The following is a 24,540-nucleotide window of genomic DNA, read 5'->3' as shown; positions in this document are numbered from 1 at the left end:
CACAAAAGCAAAACCAACAAGATCAAGTTATAGATCAGCATGAAAACCAAATAGTTGATATACAACTTACAGAAAGGAAATCAGGATTGAGATCCAACCCACAAAAAGAATTGGGCCACGCAGATGATCTGGCTGTTACTCTATTACGGTGGTTGGAATTAATAATTTTTTAAATTTTTTTTGAAGATATTTGTTATTGATGGGGGCAGATGGTAATGGAAGATACCGAACATACTGTTGGAATTAGGATGTGATGTTACCCTAACATGGGTGATGGAGTTTACAATTCAGCTGAAAGACATTACAGAAGATATTATATGGATTACAAGCCTAGAGTCTTTTTAAGAGGATTTTATTTACATAAGGGAATATTTTTTAGTGGTGTGGGCAGAAGAATAAAGATACTAAGAATTATTAAGTATGGTAGTCTTGTAGGAAAGTGGGTGGAGACAGGTTAGTTTATTGATTTATTGATTGTTCAGATTAAGAAAAGGGATATTATGTTTAGATATGAATATATGTAAAAGATTTGAGTTAAGAGATATAACGATGGGGTGAAGGAAATGGGCAGACTATGAATTGAATAAATATTAAATTAGAATTTATTATATAGTTTTATAGCGGAAGGCTTTGAAATGTTATATTAATATACATAAAAGATTTGATTTAAGAGATATATGTATGGGGGGTTAGAAAAAGGGTAGATCATGAGCAGAAATCGCTGAACTGGGAGATATAATAATATTATTATGCTAAATTAGGAGTTATTATATAATGTTATAATAGAATGTCATTTTGAAATGTATAGTATGAGGGGGATATGATAATATTAGAAAGAAAGGGTCAGCATATGGGGATGGAGTAAGGGGATGGTAAAGTATTATATAATCTGTTATGAACTTGGGTTTTATTATAAAGAAGTCACAGGGGGAGGGGAGGGGGAGGGGGGTTAGGGAGGAGGGAGAAAAAAGGGGGGAAAATTTGTATTTGAAAAACTTTTTCAATAAAAAAAATAAAATAAAAATCTAATAAATAAATAAATAATAAATTATTAACCTCTTCCAAAAGTATACCCAGTTCCCAAATTACCATTTGTTCAATGCTTAATGTTGATAAAATTAGCATACATTTCTATTGTTTCATCGAAATAGAGGTTTGTGCTCACCGTGAACTCCCTTTTCTTGTTTTAGAGTCATTTCACTTCTATATTCAGTGGCTGCTTCAACTGTGACTGGATAGATTCTCTCCCAATGTTGTAGTGCAGAGTAAACTGCAATGGAGAGCACCAAATTTAGAATTGTTGAACAGCTTATTGAACTAAAAGTTTTATCTCACTGAAAGGATGGTGGGAGGTAAAACTTCTGTCCTTTTGGACCAGAGGACTTCGTTTTTTGTTTTTAAAAAAAACAGAATCTGGTCTTTGGGTTCATTAGGATTAGCTGCCACCTCAGATGTGTAAGTGTGTTTGCAGGTCCCTTGAATACTTCTGCACTAAAGATAAATAATCAGCAATCAACATAATCACAATAATGCCTGACAAAGTATGGCTGATTTCAAGTAACCTTAAGACAAAACCTGAACACTACTTCATTGCATTTTCTGTTCATCTAAGACTTTGTACAATTCAACTGCAAAGAAATTTATTAGTATTTAACTCCCATATGACTTCTCAAAATCAAAATTTGCGAAGCTTCAAAAAAGAAAAGCTATGCATATTCCGGCTTCTTTCCTCATCATTTGGGACCTTTTCCCATTTAGTCCCATCAGTATTATTACTTTCCTAATTCCTTATCGCTGGCATAAGCAAAGGCACTTGCAATTTAAACTTTTCCCTTCAGGTTCAACCTTTCCTCCCTTTCCTCTCTTCCAAGGGCCTGCATTAGAGCCATTGCTAGACGCTTGTTGTAAGACAAGGGAGTAAGATTGTGGGTAAGAACTGGAATGCAAAATATTTTTGTGGGCAGCGCAACAGATAGCAATAAGCAAATCTGTTTTTGGAGACTATTTGGGTCTCCTCAAGAGGAGCAATCACTTTTCTTAACAAACAATTCTAGGAAACGATATTTATAAAATTCAAATATTATTCTAATAAAGAGCAGAATGTCTAGGAAATTTACTATAATTATTTTTACACTAAGGTAAGAAGTAATTCTCTCCCTACCCTTCCAAGTTTAACAAATTAAAATAATTTGATCGTGACTCCTTTTATGCTCTTTCCAGGGAATTAAAAAAATCCCACAGCCATCAGTGTAGGCTATGGGTCCCTGAAATCTTGCATGCTTTCAATCCATATGGATGCACTCAGCTCCCATGTCCACATTATTTTTTGCATGCTTCTTTTTCCAATAGATGCCGAATTCAGTACACAACCTCTGATCCCGTGGGGTAGTAACCTACTTTTAATTGTCTCCCCAGATTGACTTTGGCTACCCGTTCCACAATTTTTGCATGGCTGCATGCTTTTGATTTGGGTGTGGTTATAGCTAACAAGTTCTGCCACATTTATAATCAGTTTATTTTCATGTGTTTTCAGTTAAAATACATGCCAGAAGTAGAAGCAACATTACTGCTTCTACTTTCTTTTGACAACCCTGAGCTGGGGATTTCCTTTCTTTTGTTTTTAAATCAATCTTGACTCTTAGCATTGGTGGCAACTTTTTGGGAGGTGGTTTGCCAATGCCTCCTTCCTAGGGCTGGAAGACAATGAAAAGAAGTAAAGCCAGTACTCTGTTTCTATTCTGGTGCCTTCAATCACCACACCAGATGACTCTTTATAAAATATTGTTAGCATTTCCTTTCCATGGCTTAAAAGAAAGGAAGAATAAAGTATATAAATTTGACAATAACTCAGCATTCTGTTTACAGTGGCCAAATGTATACACTGAATTATACCTTAAATTTTATAAAGCAAAAACATATCAGATTTCATTCTTTTTATTAAATGCCTTCAAATGCATTACTAAAGACAAAAAGTACAATAATCAATATTTATAAATTGTATAAAAGTTACAGACACTGCTGACAGTAATGGGGCATGCTTAATTAATTGACAGTAATCTGCTGTCATTCTCCTTGTCCTGTCAGCTTTTTCAGAGACCATGCAACAAAATTAAAACGAGATACATCTAGCCTTAAAATTGCAACTTTCAAAAGCCCTCCTGTATGATTTCAGATATCTCTTTATTGCCCACCTCCCCTTCAGTCAGTATTGTTTAACTGTATTGTGGGGGTATTTTCAAAGGTGGTGTTGTGGCCTGTTGGCTGCCGGTCCTTCCAGCAGCCGAATCAAATGAGGGAGTAATGGTCAGCATCAAGGCAACCTGAGGGGGAAGAGGGAATGGAGCTGGAAGGGAGAGAGACAGAGGCGGAGCCTGGGCCATCCATCAGCCCTCAGATGAAGAGTCAACAGCCTCCAGGTCTGGAGGTGGCTGATGAGGAAGAGGAGGAACAGCTGGGTCCAGTGCCTGATGTGCAGATGTGCAGAAGGCAGAGGAGAAGAGACCTGTGCTTCTATAAGTAAACTGGTGTTGATCAAAATTTAGTGGAACACAGGACCTGAGGTGTTGTAGAACCAGTCTCTCAAAGCACTTCATCATTATAGATGTCAGTGCAATTGGTCTATAGTCATTCAGGCTGTTTATGGCTGCTTTCTTCAGAACTGGAATGATTTTGGCTGCTTTCAAGCAAGATGGAACTCTAGCCAATTGCAGGGAGATGTTAAAAATCCTTGTCAGGACCCCTGTTAATTGGTCACCGCAGGTTTTTACCACTTCCCACAGCACTCTGTCTGGACCTGCAGCTTTGTTGGGATTTATGGATTTCAGCATAGCTCTCACTTCATGTTCATGCAGGGTGAGTGACTGAAGATTATAGGGCCTTTGAGCTAGAGCCCCAGAGACAGGTCTTTTAACCTCAAAGCAGGCGAAGAAGCTATTCCTCCTCCAGCAGGGCATCAGATATGGATGTGGAAGACAACTATTCATCTCCCTACTGGACAGACTTGTTAGCCTGTGGTGAAAGAGAAACCTTTTGCTGGGGCTGCTGGGGCTGCTGGGGCTCCTAATAAAGGAATCATTGCTTCAACTACAGAAGGTTTGTCATGTTTGGGGAGCTGGGTCAATTTTGCTCTTCCCACTTAAAATAGTTGGAATTTCAAAAGCAAAATGGTACACTGGGGTCTGGAATAATCATAAACACAATAGATTAGTAAATTGTTAGGGGTAAATTAGGGTGTTGGTCTCCAGGGATTCCTGTCTTTATTACCCTTACCACTGGAATCTTACCGCCGCTAATGCAGAGGCTGGGGCATCCTCCACTCCCAATTTCTCTTCTAGATAGAGAGGGACAAAATTGCTCTTCAGGTGGGGCAGTTGGGATAGTTTCCCTCACCTGTGCATTTTCATGACCCCTTTTCCCCATCAGGGGAACATTTTTCTTTCCACCTTTTATACTATTCTAAGTTTGGAAGGCAATGTATATCTGCTTTTGGCCCACATTTTTAAGAAGTTCTATAAACATTTTACCTGTGAGATTCTATTATTGGATTCTCTTTTCTCAAAACTGTCTCCCTCCGTAGCTACTTGGGTACAAGGCTTGGGAGCCTTGCATCTCCTAATTCAGGGATGGCTAACCTTTTTGGCACTGAGTGCCCAAAGGACATGTGCGTGCACAAATGTGCTCGCATGTGTGCATGTACACACCCATAATGCAATGTGCATGCTCCGCTCCCATGCATGGGTGCGCAATCTCCTGCATGACCTCGCCCCGCATGTGTGCGCACAAGACCCCCCATGTGTGTCCCGCCTCTACACATGCACGCTCAACCACTCGTGGATGCCCCATCCCCATATATGCGTGGCAGAGATCCGAAAACCAGCTGGCCAGTGGGAGGCATGTGTGCATGCATGATGGAGCTAAACTGGGGCAATGGCTATAATGCCCGCATAGAGGGCTCTGTGTGCCACCTGTGGCATGCGTGCCATAGGTTCGCCATAACGTCCTAATTTCTCTATCAACACTATGACCTCCACTATCAATATTCCCAGCCCTGGATTTATCTGGGGATTATGCATATAGGAAGGAGTTCCTTTCATTAAATGGGCCTCTCCTAGCTTCTGCCTATTAATATCTTAGACATGTCAACTGATTCTAGCCAGGGATGAAGTGTTTCCAGTTCAGACCGGATCACCCGATCCGGTAGCGATGGAGGCAGGTGGTTTGGAGAACTGGTAGCACGCCCAGCTGAGCTGCACAATCATCAGAGGCTTTTTCTTTTAATTTTTAAAAGCATTTTTTCTACAACCTTTTCGGCCGAAAAAAATGCTTTTAAAAGTAAAAAAAAAAAAAAGCTTCTGATGATCGCGCAGCTCAGCTGGGATAGTCAAAGGGATCATCCCAGCTGAGTTGCCTGATTGGCAGAGGCTTTTTTTTTAAAAAAAAAGCCTCTGCCGATCAGGCAATTCAGCTGGGATCGTCAGAGCCTTTTGAAAGCATTCTTTTACAACCTCTTCACCGAAGAGGTTATAGAAAAAATGGTTTTAAAAGAAAAAAAATTGACCATGCCCACCCAATCACATTACCCCACCACCATCAAGCCACGCCCACAGAACCGGTAGTAACAAACTTTAGATTTCACCACTGATTCCAGCTGAGTATAATCTCAACCAGTCCATGTTGTTTGAGCAGTCTCTGGATTGCCAGGTGGCCTTTTAGGTTTATTAGTGACCAAGAGTTCTATGTTAGCCACCCAAACATTCTCAATTCCTTTACCCTCTGTCAAACTGGATTCCTCATCATCAAATCCCACCTATCTCCATGTCAGATTTCTACATTTCACTGCTGGGATGAGATAAGAGGTCTATCTTTATAAGGATTGGGTATGTACCCTTTCTTCAACTGTTTATGGTGCTTTAACTTTAATTTTGCAATCTGAACAGCTATAGTTACTGCTTATCCCTGTGCTGAATTCCTCCTATGCACATTCGAGTGCCTCTCTTAAAAGGATCTACTGACTTTTAGAAGTAACGATTTCTTCAGCTTGCTGCTATACCTTTCACTGAGAAGCTTCTAATTGCTCCCAGGCATTATGGAGCATTATTATTATTAGCGGGCTGGGAGTTTGGCAGCCCTGGACTAGTCCATCCACTTATTTCTTCCCCGTCTTCTCTCCTACTCCCAATAATGATATGCATTGAAGTTTTGCATTAGTAGAAGAGTCTCTAAATTGTGCCAATTTCTGTAGGCATGTAGATAAGATCAACTGGTGGTTTAGGTTTTGAGCCACTGGCCCCCAGACATTATGCTGAGTCAACCAGTGATATAATTCTGCCATCATTTCCTTGATTTGCAGATTTTCTTTCCCAGAACCAGCACATTGTCACTGGATCCCATCTTTGTTACCAATAGTGTTTTGCCAAGTGTCAGGGCAATGATCACATGCCCAGGCAATTGATTATTCTCAACATAGAGACTCCAGTAAATAAAAGGATTTTAAGCTTTATCCCAAACAAACACATCTGAAAGCATAACTTAAAAAGCATACATACCAAGCAAGATAATATTATAAATCTCTTACAGGCTGTCAGGAGCTCCTTAATAAATAGAGATGCCTCAAGCACAATTAATTTTTCAACAGTACCCAGCACTAGGTTCCACTGCAGAAGCTCCCCACTAATAACAACCCCATAGTTTTTATAAAAACTTGGCACCATGACTTCATGGTCCAGCTGTGGTAAGGAGACTGCAAGACCTGACCTTGACTTGCTGGCACATAACTCTGGGATGGGAATTGAAAGTGTGAGACTGCCATAGGAAGAAAAGCTTTGAAGTTACATGAAAATTTCCCCCCACCTTCTATGTTCAGCAAGCAAGAGTGAATACAAGCAGGCTACCTCAGAATAAGCTCTACGTTTCTAGACTTTTCTTAATAAATCAATATATGTCACTAATTCCTTGCTAATCCTAATAATAATGTTTGTCTGCATTGCCTCTACAAACTATCTGAGCAATGAAAGTTTTAAAAAATCAAGATTTTCAGATATTTTGGATCTCCATGTGCCCTTAATTTTGAGCCCAAATATTTACTTTCCCCACTACCCTTTCCAGTCCTGCTCTTCTGTTGCTTTTTCTGTGACTGACCTCTGAGAGGGTGGGTGGGAGAAATCTGCAAATACCATCATTGTGAGGAAAAAACCAGTTGACTGTGAACATCTTCCTGAATTTCCAATGAGACTGGATTCTGAACGGGTCTGAAGAGCCCAATTATATTTCTGATTATATGAAACCCTGGATGCCTAAGGTTATCAGCACCTGCAACTATACATATTCAACATTTCTTCCAATAGGTGGGAGAACCACCTGGTGCTGGCAGCACTGCGCCAAATCAAACTATCAAGGCCAATAAGAAGAGGAAGGCTAGTATGAGAAATACAACTCTAAATGTAGGCATTGATCATGCATGACAATGGTGTCCTTCAGTATCATTATCAAAGAAGCAATTATATAAATATGTGCTACAGATGAGTTCCACATTCACATTTGCGTTTAATACATTGGATAAATGGCTTACAAATATCAATATTTCAGATCCATATGTTCATTCCCCTGTAAATATTCACTTTTATTTACTTTTTACTGAACATTCACTTGTTCAAATATGAACCTGTTCAAAAATTAATCTCATTTAAAATAATATTGCTTTTTATACTACTGTTTTTGTCTTAATTTCAGATCATTAAAAAATTAATTGAAAGGAAGCAAGCACAGATTCAGAAAGTTTATCCTGGCCTTTCTTGTTTCAAAGATGGAGTACGACAGATTCCAATAGAAAGTATTCCTGGAATTAGTATGTACCCTGTGCTTTTAGCTGTTTGTTATATTGCCAAGGTCATGTTTAATGATTTTTACCCTTTTCTGCAAATATTGGTTTAATTTAATTTTAAACTACTGGATTCTCTTCTCCAGAAATGATATGGCTCTTGGTTATTTATAAACTTTTACTGACATTATGTATTTTAATTGTGTATCGTGACAGGATTCTTTATTTTCTTGTTATTAGCCAGAATTAATACATAAATAATTACCATTACTTTTATACTTTAGGAATTAAAAGCTGGTAGAGTTCTGATGCTTCCTTGACTGATTTGTATGTAGATATTAATTGTTGGGAATTTGTTCTTTAAGATATTCAGATATATCTGAATGTTGGCTTATCCTCTAAAGCAGGGGTGTTAAACTCGTGTTCTCACATGACGTATCGGGACTTGTCTCCCCTTTGCTAAACCGGGAGTGGGCGTGGCCAGCTCATGACGCATCCGGCCCACGGCCCATGAATTTAACAGCCCTGCTCTAAAGCAGAGTATATGGATTTAAGACCATACATTGTAACTTATTATTTTTTATTTACCGTTTGCTTTAATTTTGCTTCATAGGAGAGACTGGCTGGAAACCAAGTAACAAAGAGAAGGGGTAAGCATTGTTGAGTAAAATAAATTAAATAAAACTCTTTTCAAATTGACTATTAATACATTCCTTAAAAATAATTGAATCTGTATTTCTAACAGCAGAATATAGAGTTTTGTTATTATCATTGGTAAGTTAGTTAAAATAACCGTACAGACCATACATTTTAATCTTGTTTGCATTTTGTTTTAAGTAAAGAAACCAAAGATCTGGATCAACTTTACAGCACGTTAAAAAACATTCTACAACAGGTCAAGGTATGTTTTGTTTCTGTAAATCTCATGAAATGTTTTCTGATATAAAACATTAATCAGTAATACTTTTTTTCCTAGAGCCACCAAAGTGCTTGGCCTTTCATGGAACCAGTGAAGAGAACAGAGGCTCCTGGATATTATGAAGTTATAAGATTTCCTATGGGTATTGCCATTAGTATTTTATAAAGGCCTTTACAGAAAGTGAAAATAAAATTTAAAATATGGAACTGTAAAAGCATGCGGATCTGCGTACCTTCCGTCGCGCGCTTAAGACCTTCCTATTTCACCAAGCCGGCCTGACCTAAGTCTTTCCCCTTTTTAAATGGAAATTTTAAATCTGGTTTTAAATTATTGGGGTTTTAAATTTGTTCAGCCAAATTATTTAATTCGTTTTAATCTATTTTAAATTTTGTATTTATATGTTTTATTTCATGGCTGTTCACCGCCCTGAGTCCTTCGGGAGTAGGGCGGTATACAAATTCAATAAAATATAATATAAATATAAAATATGCTTGTTCCATCAATTTTGCACAGCCATCAGAAACTTTTTTTTCAGTGTAATGTCAGTTTAGTGATACTTGCATTAGAAAAAGGAGATATGTAGGAAAATGATCTTGAACATCTTGTGTGGGAGCTCATGCAAGGGATTTTTCTGTTTGGGTTCACCTGTGTCATCAGCACTCAGAAATAGATTGTAAACAGGAGAGCTTTCTTCTTTGCCCAAACAATAATTAGGTAGTTTAAAAAGCAGCATTCTCCTCCAGTGAGATGATTTTTACTCACCCCACTCCTAAAAACAACAGAATACCTGCCAACATTCATTTTTTGCAACTGGATGGCAGATTCATAATTTATAAAGAATGATGGTTCAGCTGCAAAAAGGAGGCAAGTGTGTGATTATATAAACCATGATTTTATGTAGCACTGAAATAACTGAAGTTCAGTGATTAGCCATTTTTTCACTGAAGAGGGGGAAACACAGAACCAAATGATATTATAGTAATAAGATGTTTGTTGTTATACAGATCTGAAAACTATGAGTGAACGACTGAAGAACAGATACTACGTATCTAAGAAATTATTCATGGCAGATATGCAGCGAGTGTTTACTAACTGCAGAGAGTACAACCCACCTGAAAGTGAATATTACAAATGTGCCAATATACTGGAGAAATTCTTCTACACAAAAATTAAAGAAGCTGGATTAATTGACAAATAATTTTTTTCTCATACAATTAAGATGCCTAATGTAACAGCAAAATATGCAGTTCTTTCACTAGATTTGAAACTTGTTTATAAAATAAAACTTTCTTAACTAGCACTTTTAAACATGTATTATAGAAGAGTTTATTTTATTAAAGTATTTTTAAATGTACACTTGCATGCCCTTTTGCGGTGTATTCAATTTTTATTAGATGTATTGCACAAACTTTTTGGAGATTTGGAAAGGGTAAATTTCCAAGCAGTGAATGTTTAAGCTTAATGTATCAGATTGAAAAATGGATTATTTTTACAGCAAAGATGTTAATGAAAGGGGAAATGAATTATATATTATGAATTATATATAATATATAATGCTAATACATATACAATGAATATATTTTATTTTCACACACACACACATACATAGACACACACACACAGAAATAAAACATTCACTAAGAGAAGGTGCTTAAGATATAAGAAAGGAATTCCATTAGGTGGAAGTTTAATTTCTTCTGTGAATTTGGTTCTTAGAATGAAGGCAAATACACATGTCCCAGGATGTTGCAGGATGCAATCTGGGGCAGTCACTGGGACCAGAGGGTTTTTTTTTTTTGCTTTTAATTTATATGCCGCCCTTCTCTGGAGACTCAGGGTGGCTTACAATGTGTTAAGCAATTTAGTCTTAGACTTGTGCTGGACCCATTTTCAGGGCTGAGGATGGGTTTTTGAGGATGGGTTCCAGCACAAGTCTGAAAGCTCAGAAGACTAGTCCAGATTGGATCTTGGTTCCTTATATTTACATTTCAAGGAAAATGTAGCATCATTTTCACTTAGGTCAAGTTCTGAAAAGAACATCAGACTTTGTGTTAAACTCCTAACTTTTGCTTAATCTTTTAGTAGATTTAGAAAAGTACTATTTCTACTATTGAACCCAATCTAGCAATAGCTTTGTCTTTACACATTAGTATGAATCTTTATGCATGAAAGCCATTTTGCAAAAAATACATTAGGTGCTGTAATGAGTTGGTGGAATGGACAATAATTTGAATAGCCCCGAGTATAGTATATGTTAATAAATGCATACAACTAAAGCATACCTCCCTGAAGAATGTGTACTTAACTAAACAATAAGGTCAGTAATATCTGATTGATAAGAAACCATATTTAATTTTAGTGCAGATGAGAATATCTCCCACTTAACTGTAACAGAGGCTGATGTGCATAGTTTTTCCATAGCTATCTGCATTGTAGAGTTATACGAAACATACTGAAATCTGAAAGCACAACTAACAAGATTGATAGATTTTAGTGGCTAGTTCAGAATTTGACTGCATCCAGCCCAATGCCACATAGCATACAATTTGGTTTGTGTCTTGCCATAGATAAAATAATTTTATAAAAGCAGCTTTGAGTAGATTTTTATCCCACTGTTAACTTCTACTTGGACTAATACCAGTTTTTTTAAATTAGGAACTTGAATTTTATTATTAATTCCATATATATTTGAGCTACTTCTTACATTATACATAAGAAATAAACTTCATTTGATATCATTAGTTATTAGGGAAGCCATACTCATTAACCACTCAGTTCTACAATGTATCTCAACACTGGAGGGGAAAGTAAGATACCCCTAGTATGTGTGTGTGTGTGTACACACACATGTACACACAAAGACACTGTTAATGCTGAAATATTTCACTAGTAAACTTGTAGAAAGTAACAAACGACAATACAAAGGAGCTTTTTTGGCACAATGCCTGTAGTAATGTTTTATTCTGATTAGATGAACATTGCTAGAAGGAAATGGTACATAATAGACAAAATAGTAATATAGAAATGCCTTAGCGCTTTATATAAACCAGAATGAGCTTTGTATTTAAGGTACAATGATGCAACTTTGTTTTAGAATATTTAAATAGTAATTTTCATGTATTTTGTAAACTGGGCCAACAGTCACCTCTAAAGCTTGATATCCTGTGAAAGTGTTATTTTCAAAGATTCTTATTGTCTTGAAATTAGAGTCTCTTCTATATTGAGAACATTTTGGTTTCTAATTTAAAGATTATTTTCATAGATATTGTGCAATAAAGTTATACACAGTATGTGTTTAAATACTTTAACTGAAATTTTACATTTGTAAAATTATTTATTGTACTGGTATAAAATGGTTTTAAATTATATGTATAACATTGATCTTGTGTGCTATTTTGTAATTTGCATATAAAAATACCGGACATACTCATTGTTTGTAGAGTACCTCTAATTTTATGAAATGGAATATAAGTATACTATAACACCTTCAGGTAATAAGAACTGGAACTCACTGTGCAGTAGCAAATTCAATGGAATTTCTAGTTTTCATAGAAATTAATATAAGGTTTCAAGTGAAATCAAAACATGTTATTTATGACTTACATCTATTTAGAAAAACTAGTTAAACCCCTGATACCATAGACTTACAATCTAAAGACACAAAAGACAAGAAATAAGCAATTTTGGATATAACTATTAGTTAAAATTCTTATACTAAAAGTGAATACTGGTATGTATAGGTTTCTACTTATCTTTCTCTTTGCTGTAAGTGCTATCAGAAGACTAATAGTTGCCTTGAAATAAATGAATAAAAATACTAGCATATAACTTTAGATACATCACATCACAAAAGACTTATGACAATGTGGAAATTGGATAGCTGTGAAATATAAACCATCTCACATTTATTCAGAACTCCTAGAGAGTTCACTGGTATTTATTCCTAATAAACCTACAAGTTAACATATTAAGCTTATTTTTTTACAAACTGTTAGAATAGTTGCAAGAATATGGAGGCTGAAAACATGCTAGTATTGATAATTAAACCAAATTACCTTTAATCAAAATTATTCAAAATTTTATTATGACATATAAGTAATAATTCAGAAAGTACAACACAGTTTAACTTTATTTCTAATGACAGACTGTTAAAATGAACTGTATTTGTTATCAAATAAATGATAATCTGCATTAAACCTATTATTTTCTATCATGTTCAGGAAGTAGCTATTAAAATAATAATAGGTTATTCACATCTTTCTGAATAGATAAATTCTAGAAGGTGGTATATGTGATATAAAATATTATCAAAGTATTCATAAATCTAGATCAGAAATATCCAAAAGCTTAATCTAGAATTTTAGTTAATATGTTTTCAGCATAATATAAATGAGAAGCTAAGTGTACTCCATGAAAAGTATCTTAATAACCAACAAATGCTTCATTGTATCTGGACAGCAATTTTTTATTAAGTGATTTGGATTTGGTGTTCTTTCTCTCTTTAAAAATGGGAGAGTTCAGAAAGCTGGTATCTGTAAACGGGTCTCCTCTTCTGAGTTTCCTATCAAAACAAATTAATTTGTTTTTTGTAAAATTCATAAATTGAAACAATTCAAATAATAACAAAAATATGAAATTAATGTAGATCTTACAGTAGGAAAAACCATAAGTCAGATACTAACCCACTGAGACTTGGCTCCTTATAACTGACATAACTAGTACTTCTACGTTTTTGGTGAGTAGCATCTTTTGCTGCAGTCCCGAAGGCTAGGTAAGAAATTCTTGTTTGGTAAGAAGTTGATGCAACATTGGTAATATCATTGAGATGATGTTTTTGAAGTGCCTCAGATGATTCATCTGTTGAAAGAAAGTACTGTCACTTTTCCCCCAATAATTACCATTATTATTCCCCCCCTCCCCTCAAGTTAGCATTAGCAATACTAATCTGAAGGGAACTCACTCAATTTTAAAATTTGAAAATATTACTGAATATAAACAATATTTAATTCTTAAATTATGACCACTGCAGCTTGTTCATTTAAAACAAAAATTCAATGCTTCATTGGCTACCTTCAAAGTATGGTCAATTTTTTAAGCTCATATTGCAAGGGCAAGAGCAATGAAACAATGCACTTGTGCATATTCATTTAAAAAATATATTTTGAAAGGTATTAGCAAAAAATGCACACAATTTTTAGAATCTGCAACTATGTACTATTTTTGATTCCAGTACTGGAGATTGAGAACCATGTTCTAAAGTAATACATTTCTATAATAATACACACAGAAAGCAAGAATTTTCTTACCCAAATGAGATTCAAGTGTCTTGGTATTCCTGCTTTCCCCCTCAGGATTTATATAATGTTGCTCAAACACAGTTTTCTTTGATCGTGATTTTGTGCGTAGTGGGATTACATCTGTTCCAGTATTTAGAGTTTCATTGGATTTTGATTTTTTTGAGTAAGGCACATAGAGACTATCGTCAGGATCTTCTTCTGAAATAGATGATTCACTACTACAGATTTCTCTTTCTTTTGTATACTCTTTGTCATCAACATGTTCATTTTGTTTGTTTTGCCGGAAAGGTGTTATATGAACAGACTCTTCACTAATAAAATCATAAGCATCATTGGAACAAATGGATGTATTTGCTTTTTGTTTAGGTCCTGCATGCTTACTGCAGTTTTTGTCTTTATTGGATTTTGCCTTGGGCACATTTTTTGTGGTTACCAATTTTCTCTTCTGACCCTTCCCTTTCTTAGTTTTAAAGCCACCAGTATTATTAAGATTACTTTGTTCTGAAAAAGCTGTGGCCTTTTCAATTTGTGTATCTGATTCACTTTTATCAGATTCAATTTGCATATCTGATTCACATTTATCAATGTTTACATTATGCTTGTCCTCCTGACTAATAGACATTTCTTCAGAATTTTCATTAATATTCTTTGAACATGAAAGATCAACACTGATAGCTGGCATGCCATCATCTAATTCAAAGACTTCACTGAAGGAATTAATTTTTAAATAACGACGACGGGTAGAAACATTTTTAGGTACAGAATAATCAGTTTGCTTGTCTTCATCAACTGAAATAATTCTGCTCCCAGAGGTTACATGATCTGGATGATCTTCACAGGAATAATTCTGGTAACCTAGAATTTAAGGTATGCATCAGTGACCAGCAAAGCTATATTTAAAAAGAAATAACTTATTTTCTATAGAAAGTTAAGCAAATGTATAGATTTATAAATCATACTTTCCATAATAAGTAATAAGTTCTACTATTCTGGAAACAGTAAGTATAGTTAATAAAATTTATTAGATGCAAATAATGAAATTCTATAGTTGTTATTAAATTCTTCCAGTCAAATGATACATGTATTACTTATATTTAAATACATTATTTATTTAATTTATACCATCTCTTTGTATTAGCAAGACAGTTAATAGAATGTCATAAAGCTTCTAAAAAGTGAAAAATATAAATTAAAGGCACCATTTCAAAGGCTAGGAAAAGATAGTTTTTTAAAAAACATTCAATTACCAAAACTGTAGGCCAAAAATAATTCCCAAAAAAGTGCATTCCATAACCTGGATGTAGCCCAGGAGGCAACACTCATTTGCTAGAAAGAGAGTTTTCTAATAATGGGGCCGTCTTCAAAATAGCCTGCCATCCTGATCTTAATACCCAAATAGATTCATCATGACAGAGCATTTCTGATTATCTTTGACTGGAGCTTTTAAGGCTTTAAAAATTAGTAGTACTCAAAATGTTTTTTCCCGAGACTCTAGTAAACTGGTGCACATGCATATTCTGCTTCCACAACTCTTCTGTTGCCTCTCCTCCCCAATTTTGTCTGCTGCCTCTCTGACAAACCTTCCTGACATTCTTATAAGTTGTGCCCCCAACCACCTGCATCATGCCCACTTTGCTTTTCAATTAAGATTTTTTCCCCTTCACTCAAGGCAGGACATGAAAAAATAAATTGTAGGAACCATAATCCTCAAGTTTTGATGGTAATTGGGACCAGAATTTCTATTGCTAACAATATAGCCATAAAATGTGATATGTGATAGCATAATTTAATTTCAGCAATTATGGCCCTCCCCATTGCCATCAGTAGCTGAGGATCCACACCAATCTAAGCCATTCAGGCTTGGTCCTTCCTAGACCTGATTCTTCCAAGGCACCTCCCTTTCAACACTCTCCAATTGACTATATTCTCTCTCATCTCTGCCCTTTTTGTTATCCCGCACCCTGCCCTGCAGAATGGCAAGAAGCCACAGACCAAGGTGGCTCTGGGGCTGCTGCAGCTCAAGGGCTTCTTGGCACATCACAACTTTGGGGTTATAAGCAGCCCCTGAGTTGCAGTATGCTGTAAAATCCCAGCCATCCAGCACAAAGCTGCAGTTATCTTGGGAAACCTCAAACACCCCAGCAGCGCAGCAAAAAATTGCAGTTGCCCTGGGAAGCTTCAGCTGCCCCAAAATTGTCCTAGTCAGTCATCCTGGCCATCCTGCACTCTGAGACCCTGACATCTCAGCTGATCTTTGTTGTCGTCTTGCTCCTGCTGCTGCTGAGGTGTACCTGCTCTGGCTCTTTGAGGCAGATGCTGGCCATATGAGGCCATCTTCCCCAGGCCTAACCAAGAAACTGAACTTCAGTGGTCTTTGGAAGAAAGCCTTCAGGGCCAGGCTGGGCATTCTTGGTCAGCAATAGGGACAAGAAGATGGCAAAGGTCAACTAGGGTGGCAGAGATTCAAAAGGGCATAGATGGGGTGCAGATATTCAGTGGGGAGAGATGAAGCAACTCTGCAGTCGTAAGTGTGGGTAAGTTGCCAAGTGCCCAAACTTTGATCACATGACTAGATGATACAACAGCTGTAACTTCCAGGACTACAATTGTCCCTCTATTCAATGCCAACCTAACTTTGAATGGTTGTTGAACAAAATAATTGTATGTTGAGGATATATTGTAATGGTTAGATACCAGACTAAAAATGGGAGCTGAGTTTTAACCCTGTTTTAGGCACAAATTCATCTGGGTAACATTGAGCCAATTACTTCTCTTCAACTCTACTTAACAGGCAATGGCAAACCATTTCTGAAAATCTTGCCAAGAAAACTGCAGGGACTAGTCCAGGCAGTCACCACGAGTCAATACTGACCTGAAGGCACCAAAATAAACAAATGTTAAAAAATACAGGATTCTAATACATTCAAGTCTGACTTCACAATTTGAACTGCATAATAGATACTTCAGCAGTGTCTAAGACCTGTAAATTAACAATTGTCCAGAAATATGATTTGAAAAAATTTAAACATACAATTAAAAAAATTTAAATGGATATAAGTAATTTGCAATAAGGAGTTGGAACAGTCCATACTGATAAACCAATAATTCTTAAAGAATGTTAAGCATATTTTTTAATTGAGACTTAATTCCACAAACAACTACTATTTAAATATTCACTGCAGAGAACAGAGTTGCAGTTATCAAATCCTTTTATCTTGGAAAAATAAAATGATTGTGGGTACACATACCTATTATAAGGGTTTGTTCTGCTATGTTCCCAGTTTAATTTTGAGATAATTTTGAGAAAAGTATTAATGTGACTTCTGAACTACTGTATATACCAAACTTTGGAATGTATGAACTCATGAACTATGGATTAATCAATCACTGGGCCTAGCAAAAACATTTTGTAATTATTTAAAGAATGCACTAGATTAATTATATGTATTTGCTTTCTACTTTTGATCTGGCCCTCTTCTGATGAAAGACTGACCAATATTATTTGTTTAATGCTGTATTGTTTAATACAATTTAAAGCTGTATTTAAAAAAACCTGAGCTTTTAAATATATAAACCCTTCATACTGAAAATATAATAGATACATTTCTTACTCTGGACTGACATCATTTTACTTTTCTAGAATCCTAATAGCTATTTTTTATGAACTATAACTGTATATTTTATTTCTTCATTCGTATATTACAAAAAAATTATAGTTTGAGCCTTTTCAAGCTTTAAGAACAATTCCTAAGTAAACAGGCAAATGCAATATGCAATATGCATAAACCAATAGTTAAAGCTTTGCCTGACTTTTGTAAATTTAATTTTGGGATTGCTCACCTGTATTTGTCAGAGACACTGAAGCTGTATTCTCAATGTCATCACAGAAATTTAAGTCAGAATCTGAATAATAATAAAGCTTTTCCACTTTATCCTGTATTTCATCTGCATCTTCTTTATCTACTTCTACAGCAAGAATGTGCCTTAGAAGTGCCCTATGAAAGATAGATTAGATAGATTTAAATATCTACGTTAAAACAGGTTGTTACACTGGAAAACCATGCATTAATTTTTTTCATCTTTCTAAATCTGCTTCTTAAATTAAATTTGAATGACTATTTCAAATGTAATACCTTTCAGGAACATTTAAAAAGGTGAAATAAAAGAAGAGTTATTTCTTATCAAATGTAACTTATACTTTCATGAATTTTTAATGTAAAAAAATCTCTAACCAAACTTCAAATAATATATAGTCTTGTAAAATCAAAAGGTTCATAATCTCTAATGATTTTTTAACACTTAAATAATATAATATAATAATGCTTTGTTATTTCCACCCCAGAATAATAAAATTAAACTACTAATCTTATTCTATTAATTAATACAAAACCCATATCTTTCCTTATATTAACTAAATTGAAAACAGCCAATCACCTCAAATCTATTTCAAAATATACTTGCCTTGCAGAATTTATTTTTTACATTTTGTCAGGGCCTGGATATTTCTGATACTGCTTACTCATCTAATGAAAGGACAGAGAATGCCTGCTGAAAGTCCTCAACTATTAAGAGTTGTGAAAGGAAAACCCCACCCCCATCCCTGCTCACAAAGCAGGTGTTCTTTGTCCTGATCCCTTTCTTTGGATCAGCTTGTACTTGTTCTCATACATCACATCTCACCCTTGCTAGAGTTGTTGTTACTCTCTTGGAAGTTGTTAACAACTTGAACATTAAAAAAGGTCTTTAGGACTTGAGTGACTTAGGGTAGTAATATAATTATAAATTTTATTATACTTTTATAGTATGTTGCTGTGAATCCACTGGGTCAACTGGTATCAATTGGTTATATACACTGCTTACATTAGTATTTTATGCATTCTTAAAACAAATTTTAAAAACCAATTGTTTTGTTTAAACATCCAAATTTGTGAAGTATACTTACAAAGAATCAGGCTTCTTTAAACTTCCAGAAGCACCTTCGTCATGTTCAGAGTTATACAGAACTGTATTCTACGGAAATTAAAGACATGATGAAAAACATTTAAGTATCCATAATTGAGTCAGATGCAATATTTGAAAAATATGCATAAACATGGGTTCCTACTGTGAAAGGTCAGTAAGTGGAATTCTACCAGTGAAAGGTCAGTAAGAGGAATTAAAACTATAGTAGGTCATTGTAAAAAATAGAAACTCCCTGTGTAATTCAAATCTTCCAAAACATTAATCAAGGCTCATGTTTTTAACATTGAATTAATGTCTACAGGTAAAGATACTGCATTTCTAATTACTGTATGTTCATTATACACCTTCATTAGGACAATAATAATATTAAAAATAAATCCCATATTATCAAATCTCATTTTAGTGCTATCACTATATTTTTGCAAAAAGTAGGTGTAAAAAAATAGGAAGAGAACACTTAGGGTTTATATAAGAAAATAGGAGTGTTATCCTATTCCAAAAGGATTTGAGAAATTAAATATAAACATGTATCAAGACAATCTGTTATTGCAACTTATCCAATATGGTTCTGCAACATCCAGATGACAAAATAGGCTATTTGGAGTTTTTGCAAACTAATTCAGTCTTGAATACTTGAATCTCATTTCATTCTGAGACAATTTTTAGATTCTTAATAGATCAAGAACTTTGATTTATATAAATATTTTTCCCATAGTCTGAACTGATAGTTCAAGCCTATAAATTATAAATGCATATGCAAAGAGAATAAAAAACTTACAAAATCAGCAGTAGAGACATCATTTAAGGGATCAAGAATATTTGATGCACTGAGTAGATCTTGAACAACTTTAGAAATAATCTTCTTCACTACCATGAATCCATTCTAATTCAAAACAAAATAAATATAAAAGGCATTTCATAGTAAAATTCAATGAGCTTCTTTAAACGTAAAAGTAAAAATAAATTAATTAAAACAATATGATAGCAAAATAATTTTAAAATTATTATTTATAATTTATTTTCTGAAACCATGTTAAAACAAATACCTCATCATGTTGTTTTTCTTGCTGTAACTTAAGCTTTCTTTGTAGGTCAATATTCTGAAACTTCAAGCTCTGATACTCTTTCTTTAAACACAGTATGATATCTTGTGCTTCCCTCATTTTACTCCTCTCTTCTTCTAAAGCCAAAGCTAAAGCACGATTATTTGCTTGGAAGTTTTTCAACTGTACCACAGAATTATCTAGAAAAGATGGATAATTGTAACTTCAAAAAATCTATTTTTGGAGGGGGGGAGAGAAAAAGGAATATTAAAATACTTACCTGCAATTTTACTCTTAATAGGTAAAACTTGGTTTGCTTTACCCAGCTTTGCCCATTTTTTATTTCTCTTTTCTTTCATTCGTTCTTTTATATCTTCCAAACTATCCTTAAATGATTTTTTCAAAGCTTTCGCCATATTTCAATCTAAAAATACAGAAACTGTTGTATTCAGATATATTTAAAATTTTACCACTTTAAAAGCAATTTATAATTACTACATTTTAGAGGAATGAAGAGTTTTATACTTGAGAAAAAAAACACATTTAGCATTTTAAAATACTTCTGCAAAATCTCTTCATGAAAGCTTGTTCTTCAACAAGACTTAATGTAAAAATTAAATTTGGAAAAATACTGTACAAATGGATATGAACTTACAGACTTAGATATTTTGGTATCTGCATCAGCATCAAGGAGATGATTAAAATAAAGCATTTATTAAACAATAAAAACACTTGTCCTCTTGTAAAGTTGCTATTTATATAAAAAAGCAATTTAGACACCAACTGTATTCTGTTCCCTATGGCTTATTTCATTTGAAAGATGAAAAATCAATTTTAGCTTTACTTATGAATTATGAATCGTTAATAATGTTATTTTCCCCTTATAATGTTTGTATTATTGGAATATTTTATTTCTTACCAAATCTGATTCTGAGCTGGGATCAAGAAAACAGCCAATTGCATATAGTTCCTTGTTCTTCGCCTAAAGATGATGACAGCAAGCTGTTAGGTGTGAAGCTGCAAAAAACCCTTCTTCCAGCACTGATTATATACACCATGATTAGCCCCTCCTTTACTATGCCACCCTTTACCTATTCAACCAATTCTACCCTCTCATCATTCCATATAAGGAACGTCTTCCTCCCATGCCAGGGCCTCTAAATTTTCTGAGAATAATTTATCTAATGAGAAGCTATCCTTGAAATGTACACCTTATCTCACTTCCCTGGTTAAGCTACTTTCAGGGCCTATAAACAGTAAAAAGTAAGAAGGCTAGCAAATCTTAAGGAAAACAAAACGAGATAGAGTTTCTGAGCTTTGATAAAAGTGCTCAAAAATGCACAAATATAATGTAAACATTAAAATATTTTAACAATTCCCTTCTTTGTACAATAATTTTTTTCTTAAATTTTAAATTTCAGTGACTGTATTTAGCATCAAGCTTATGATACATTACAGTCCATTCAGACTGATTTTCAATAGTAAAGATTTGAAAGCAGTAGCATGTTGATAACAAAGTAAAACCTTGACAACAAAAGTTTATAGCAAAAATGCAGCTATTCTATCACAGTAACTGTCTTATCTAGGTCACATCCAAGATCATGTCGTTCTAAACGGTCTCTTAAGATTTCTGTCTCCTTTGAGTAATAAGAAAATACAAAGAAAGCAAATGTTCCTCCAATGTAGTGTCTAATCATGCAAAACAAACTTATATTGGGCACCTCTGAATATGGCCTTGTAAAACCATGACTTTTAGCTAAGAAACAATTTGGTTTTTTAGGCCACAGGTTCTTGACTGAATCTTCTCTCTGTCACTATTCAGGATCAATTTAGATTGTTGGGAATGGTTTCTTATACTAGCACTTTAAACAATTCATATATATGAGGAACAGTGAGGTTTAGTAGTGAATGTTACACACACACAATTATGGGTACCTTCTATCACCACTTCTTCCCAAATATTTTCTTCTCCTTCAAATATATAACATGATGGAGGGGTTTCAGACAGATATGCAATCAAAACTTAGATGTGCTTTTTTATGCACTTCTAATATCAGTGAGATCAGGGGTGAAATGCTATCGGTTTGGACCAGTTCTCCTGAACTGGTAGTAATAAAAGCTACTGGTTCAGGTGAACTGGTAGTAAAAAAAAATGGTACCGGTTCGGACGAACCAGTATTTCTGACTATCAGTTGTGCCGTGCAATTTATATTCGCTAGAAAGCAGGAAATCCTGCTTTCTAGCAAATATAAAACATGTGGCACAGCTATTCACCCCCTCTCGCTGTTCTACTTACCTTAGAAAAGTCTTCTTAACCCTCCTTTTTCAGCGCTGTGCAGAAGCACCTGTGGTGCGCATGTGTGTGAAGCACACATTTGGTGTGCACCGCACATGCGTGTGCACAGTGAACCGGTAGCAGACTTCAGAGCATTTCACCCCTGAGTGAGATTATGGAAAGCAACTCTATAATTAAACATCCATACTTACCTTCTGCAATGTACATGTGATATGGCAATAGTATTTTAAAAACATTATGTTCTTTTCCTATAACTCATACATGGAGTTTTCTAAAAAGAAATCAAAGATAAAAAGGAGCATTCCAGGACACACTTCTTTAAAGTTACCGAGACACAAATCCTGGCTATAAATTGGAAGCCTATCTGAAGTCACCCCTTCAAGGATTACTGCCTTGTTGTGGCGAAGGGACTTGCATATTCAATTAAGCTATGAGCTATGCCATGCAGGGACACCCAAGACAGACAGGTCATAGTTCTGACAAAACATGATCCACTGGAAAAGGAAATGGCAACCCACTCCAGTATCTTTGCCATGAAAACCAAGAGGTACTGTCCATGGGTTTACCATTTTAATTATCTTGGGGTCTGTAATATTGATATATAAACTAAAACAAATACAAAGCCCCAAGGTCTAGAATCAAATTATTAATTTAATATCAGCCTAGATGCTCTTGCTATTGATATCCTTAGTTAAGGTGATGTATGTATGTATGTATGTGTATATGTATGTATGTAAAATGTAAAGGTTTCCCCTGTCCAGTTAACAGTGAAAAGTTGTGCCCAACTGTAGAGAATGGTGCTCATCTCCATTTCTTAACCGAGGAGATAGTATTGTCCGAAGACACTTTCCTTGGTCATATGGCCAGCATGACTATACACTGAGGTGCACTGAATGCTGTTACCTTCCCACCATATGTATTTTAAGGTATCCTCAACTGTTACAAATTGAACTGTTCATCAAGTAATAATTATGTTACCATGTTATCTCTCAGATAACAGTACAAGAAAACTATTAAGTGCATAAAGTCTCATCACGTGTCCCCTCTCTTTATATTTAGAGATAAACAAAAACCCACTTAATCATTTTCTGGCACTCATTTGTAGGACTATTGTGGGAATGTAGGTTATCCTTGGACACCCCTCTACCTGCCTCCACATAGGAAGAATATTGCAGCCAATTATTTATGCCCGAAATGGACTAATGGACTAGAGGATCCACAAAATGATCAACAGGAGACCTGTAACTCCACTCCACCATGCTCTATGGCAGTGGTTCTCAACCTTCCTAATGCCACGACCCTTTAATACAGTTCCTCATGTTGTGGTGACCCCAACCATAAAATTATTCCTAAAACTATCGAAAATATGTGTTTTCCGATGGTCTTAGGCCAGGGGTCCCCACCTATTGGACCTCAGGGACCACCAAGTTCATAATTTTAAATTTTGCGGACCACTAATACGAATTCAGCGCCACTTGATGAAGCACATGGACTCCCAGTGACAGGATAGGGTCCTTCAGGCACTCTCTCTCTCTCTCTCTCTTTCTCCCACTCTTTCTCTCTCATTCTCTCTCTTTCCCTCCCTCTCTCTCTCTCTCCCTCACTCTTCTCTCTCTCATTCTCTCCCCTTTCTCTCTCCCACTCTTTCTTTCTCATTCCCTCTTTCTCTCCCACTTTTTCTCTCATTCTCTTTCTCTCCCCACACTCTCTCAATCTCTTTCTCTCTCTCCCTCCTCTTTCTCATTCTCTCTCTCCCCCACTCTCTCATTCTCTTTCTCTCTCCCCCTTCTTTCTCATTCTTTCTCTCTCCCACTCTTTCTCATTCTCTTTCTCTCTCCCTCACTCTTTCTTTCTCTCCCCTTTCTCTCTCTCTCCCACTCTTTCTCTTTCTCTCTCCCCCCTTTTTCTCATTCTGATTCTCTTTCATTTTGTCTCTCTCTTTCTTTTTCATTCTTTCTCTCATTCTCTCTTTCTCTTTCATTCTTTATCTCTTTCTCTGTCTCATTCTGATTCTTTCTCTCTCTCTCATTCTCTCTTTCATTATTTGTCTCTTTCTCTCTGTCTCATTCTGATTCTCTCTCTTTCTCTCTCTCTCTCTCTCTTTCTCTTTCTCTCTCTCTCATCTCATGGGCCAGCCAGTGTCTTGGGGCTGAGAGGAAGTCAAGCATCTCCCTGAGAGACTGAGGTGCGTGGAGCACCAACAAGGG

General features: G+C 35.5%; 2 protein-coding genes across 11 annotated transcripts in view; one reads left to right on the top strand and one right to left on the bottom strand.

The window, feature by feature from the left end:
• The window catches only part of KAT2B (lysine acetyltransferase 2B), a 111,791-nt gene extending 101,748 nt beyond the window's left edge, over positions 1-10,043 (top strand). For 3 of the 5 annotated variants that reach the window (XM_034402238.3, XM_034402237.3, XM_060685756.2), the window contains 5 exons: positions 7,729-7,843; positions 8,430-8,466; positions 8,654-8,717; positions 8,793-8,877; positions 9,740-10,043. In XM_034402238.3, the coding sequence (XP_034258129.2) occupies positions 7,729-7,843; positions 8,430-8,466; positions 8,654-8,717; positions 8,793-8,877; positions 9,740-9,933 (495 nt within the window). In that variant the 3' untranslated portion in view covers positions 9,934-10,043. The remainder of the gene's footprint in view (positions 1-7,728; positions 7,844-8,429; positions 8,467-8,653; positions 8,718-8,792; positions 8,878-9,739) is intronic. The other 2 variants (XM_087892576.1, XM_087892575.1) reach the window with 1 other exon arrangement.
• A 1,621-nt stretch (positions 10,044-11,664) lies between these two features.
• The window catches only part of SGO1 (shugoshin 1), a 36,346-nt gene continuing 23,470 nt past the window's right edge, over positions 11,665-24,540 (bottom strand). For 4 of the 6 annotated variants that reach the window (XM_034402243.3, XM_034402241.3, XM_034402242.3 and 1 more), the window contains 9 exons: positions 20,957-21,019; positions 20,318-20,461; positions 20,041-20,237; positions 19,773-19,877; positions 18,975-19,042; positions 17,873-18,027; positions 14,042-14,887; positions 13,418-13,592; positions 11,665-13,296 (listed from right to left, as the gene is read on the bottom strand). In XM_034402243.3, coding sequence (XP_034258134.2) covers positions 13,158-13,296; positions 13,418-13,592; positions 14,042-14,887; positions 17,873-18,027; positions 18,975-19,042; positions 19,773-19,877; positions 20,041-20,237; positions 20,318-20,453 — 1,821 coding nt within the window. In that variant the 5' untranslated portion in view covers positions 20,454-20,461; positions 20,957-21,019 and the 3' untranslated portion in view covers positions 11,665-13,157. Of the gene's footprint in view, positions 13,297-13,417; positions 13,593-14,041; positions 14,888-17,872; positions 18,028-18,974; positions 19,043-19,772; positions 19,878-20,040; positions 20,238-20,317; positions 20,462-20,956; positions 21,020-22,524; positions 22,605-24,540 lie in introns of all 6 variants that reach the window. The other 2 variants (XM_087892579.1, XM_087892578.1) reach the window with 1 other exon arrangement.

The sequence above is a fragment of the Pantherophis guttatus genome, chromosome 4 (genome assembly GCF_059756535.1).
Source record: "Pantherophis guttatus breed Tessera chromosome 4, ASM5975653v1, whole genome shotgun sequence".
Classification (NCBI taxonomy): domain Eukaryota; kingdom Metazoa; phylum Chordata; class Lepidosauria; order Squamata; family Colubridae; genus Pantherophis; species Pantherophis guttatus.
The sequence above is the reverse complement of the archived record's forward strand: the minus strand, read 5'-3'. Positions and strand labels throughout refer to the sequence as shown.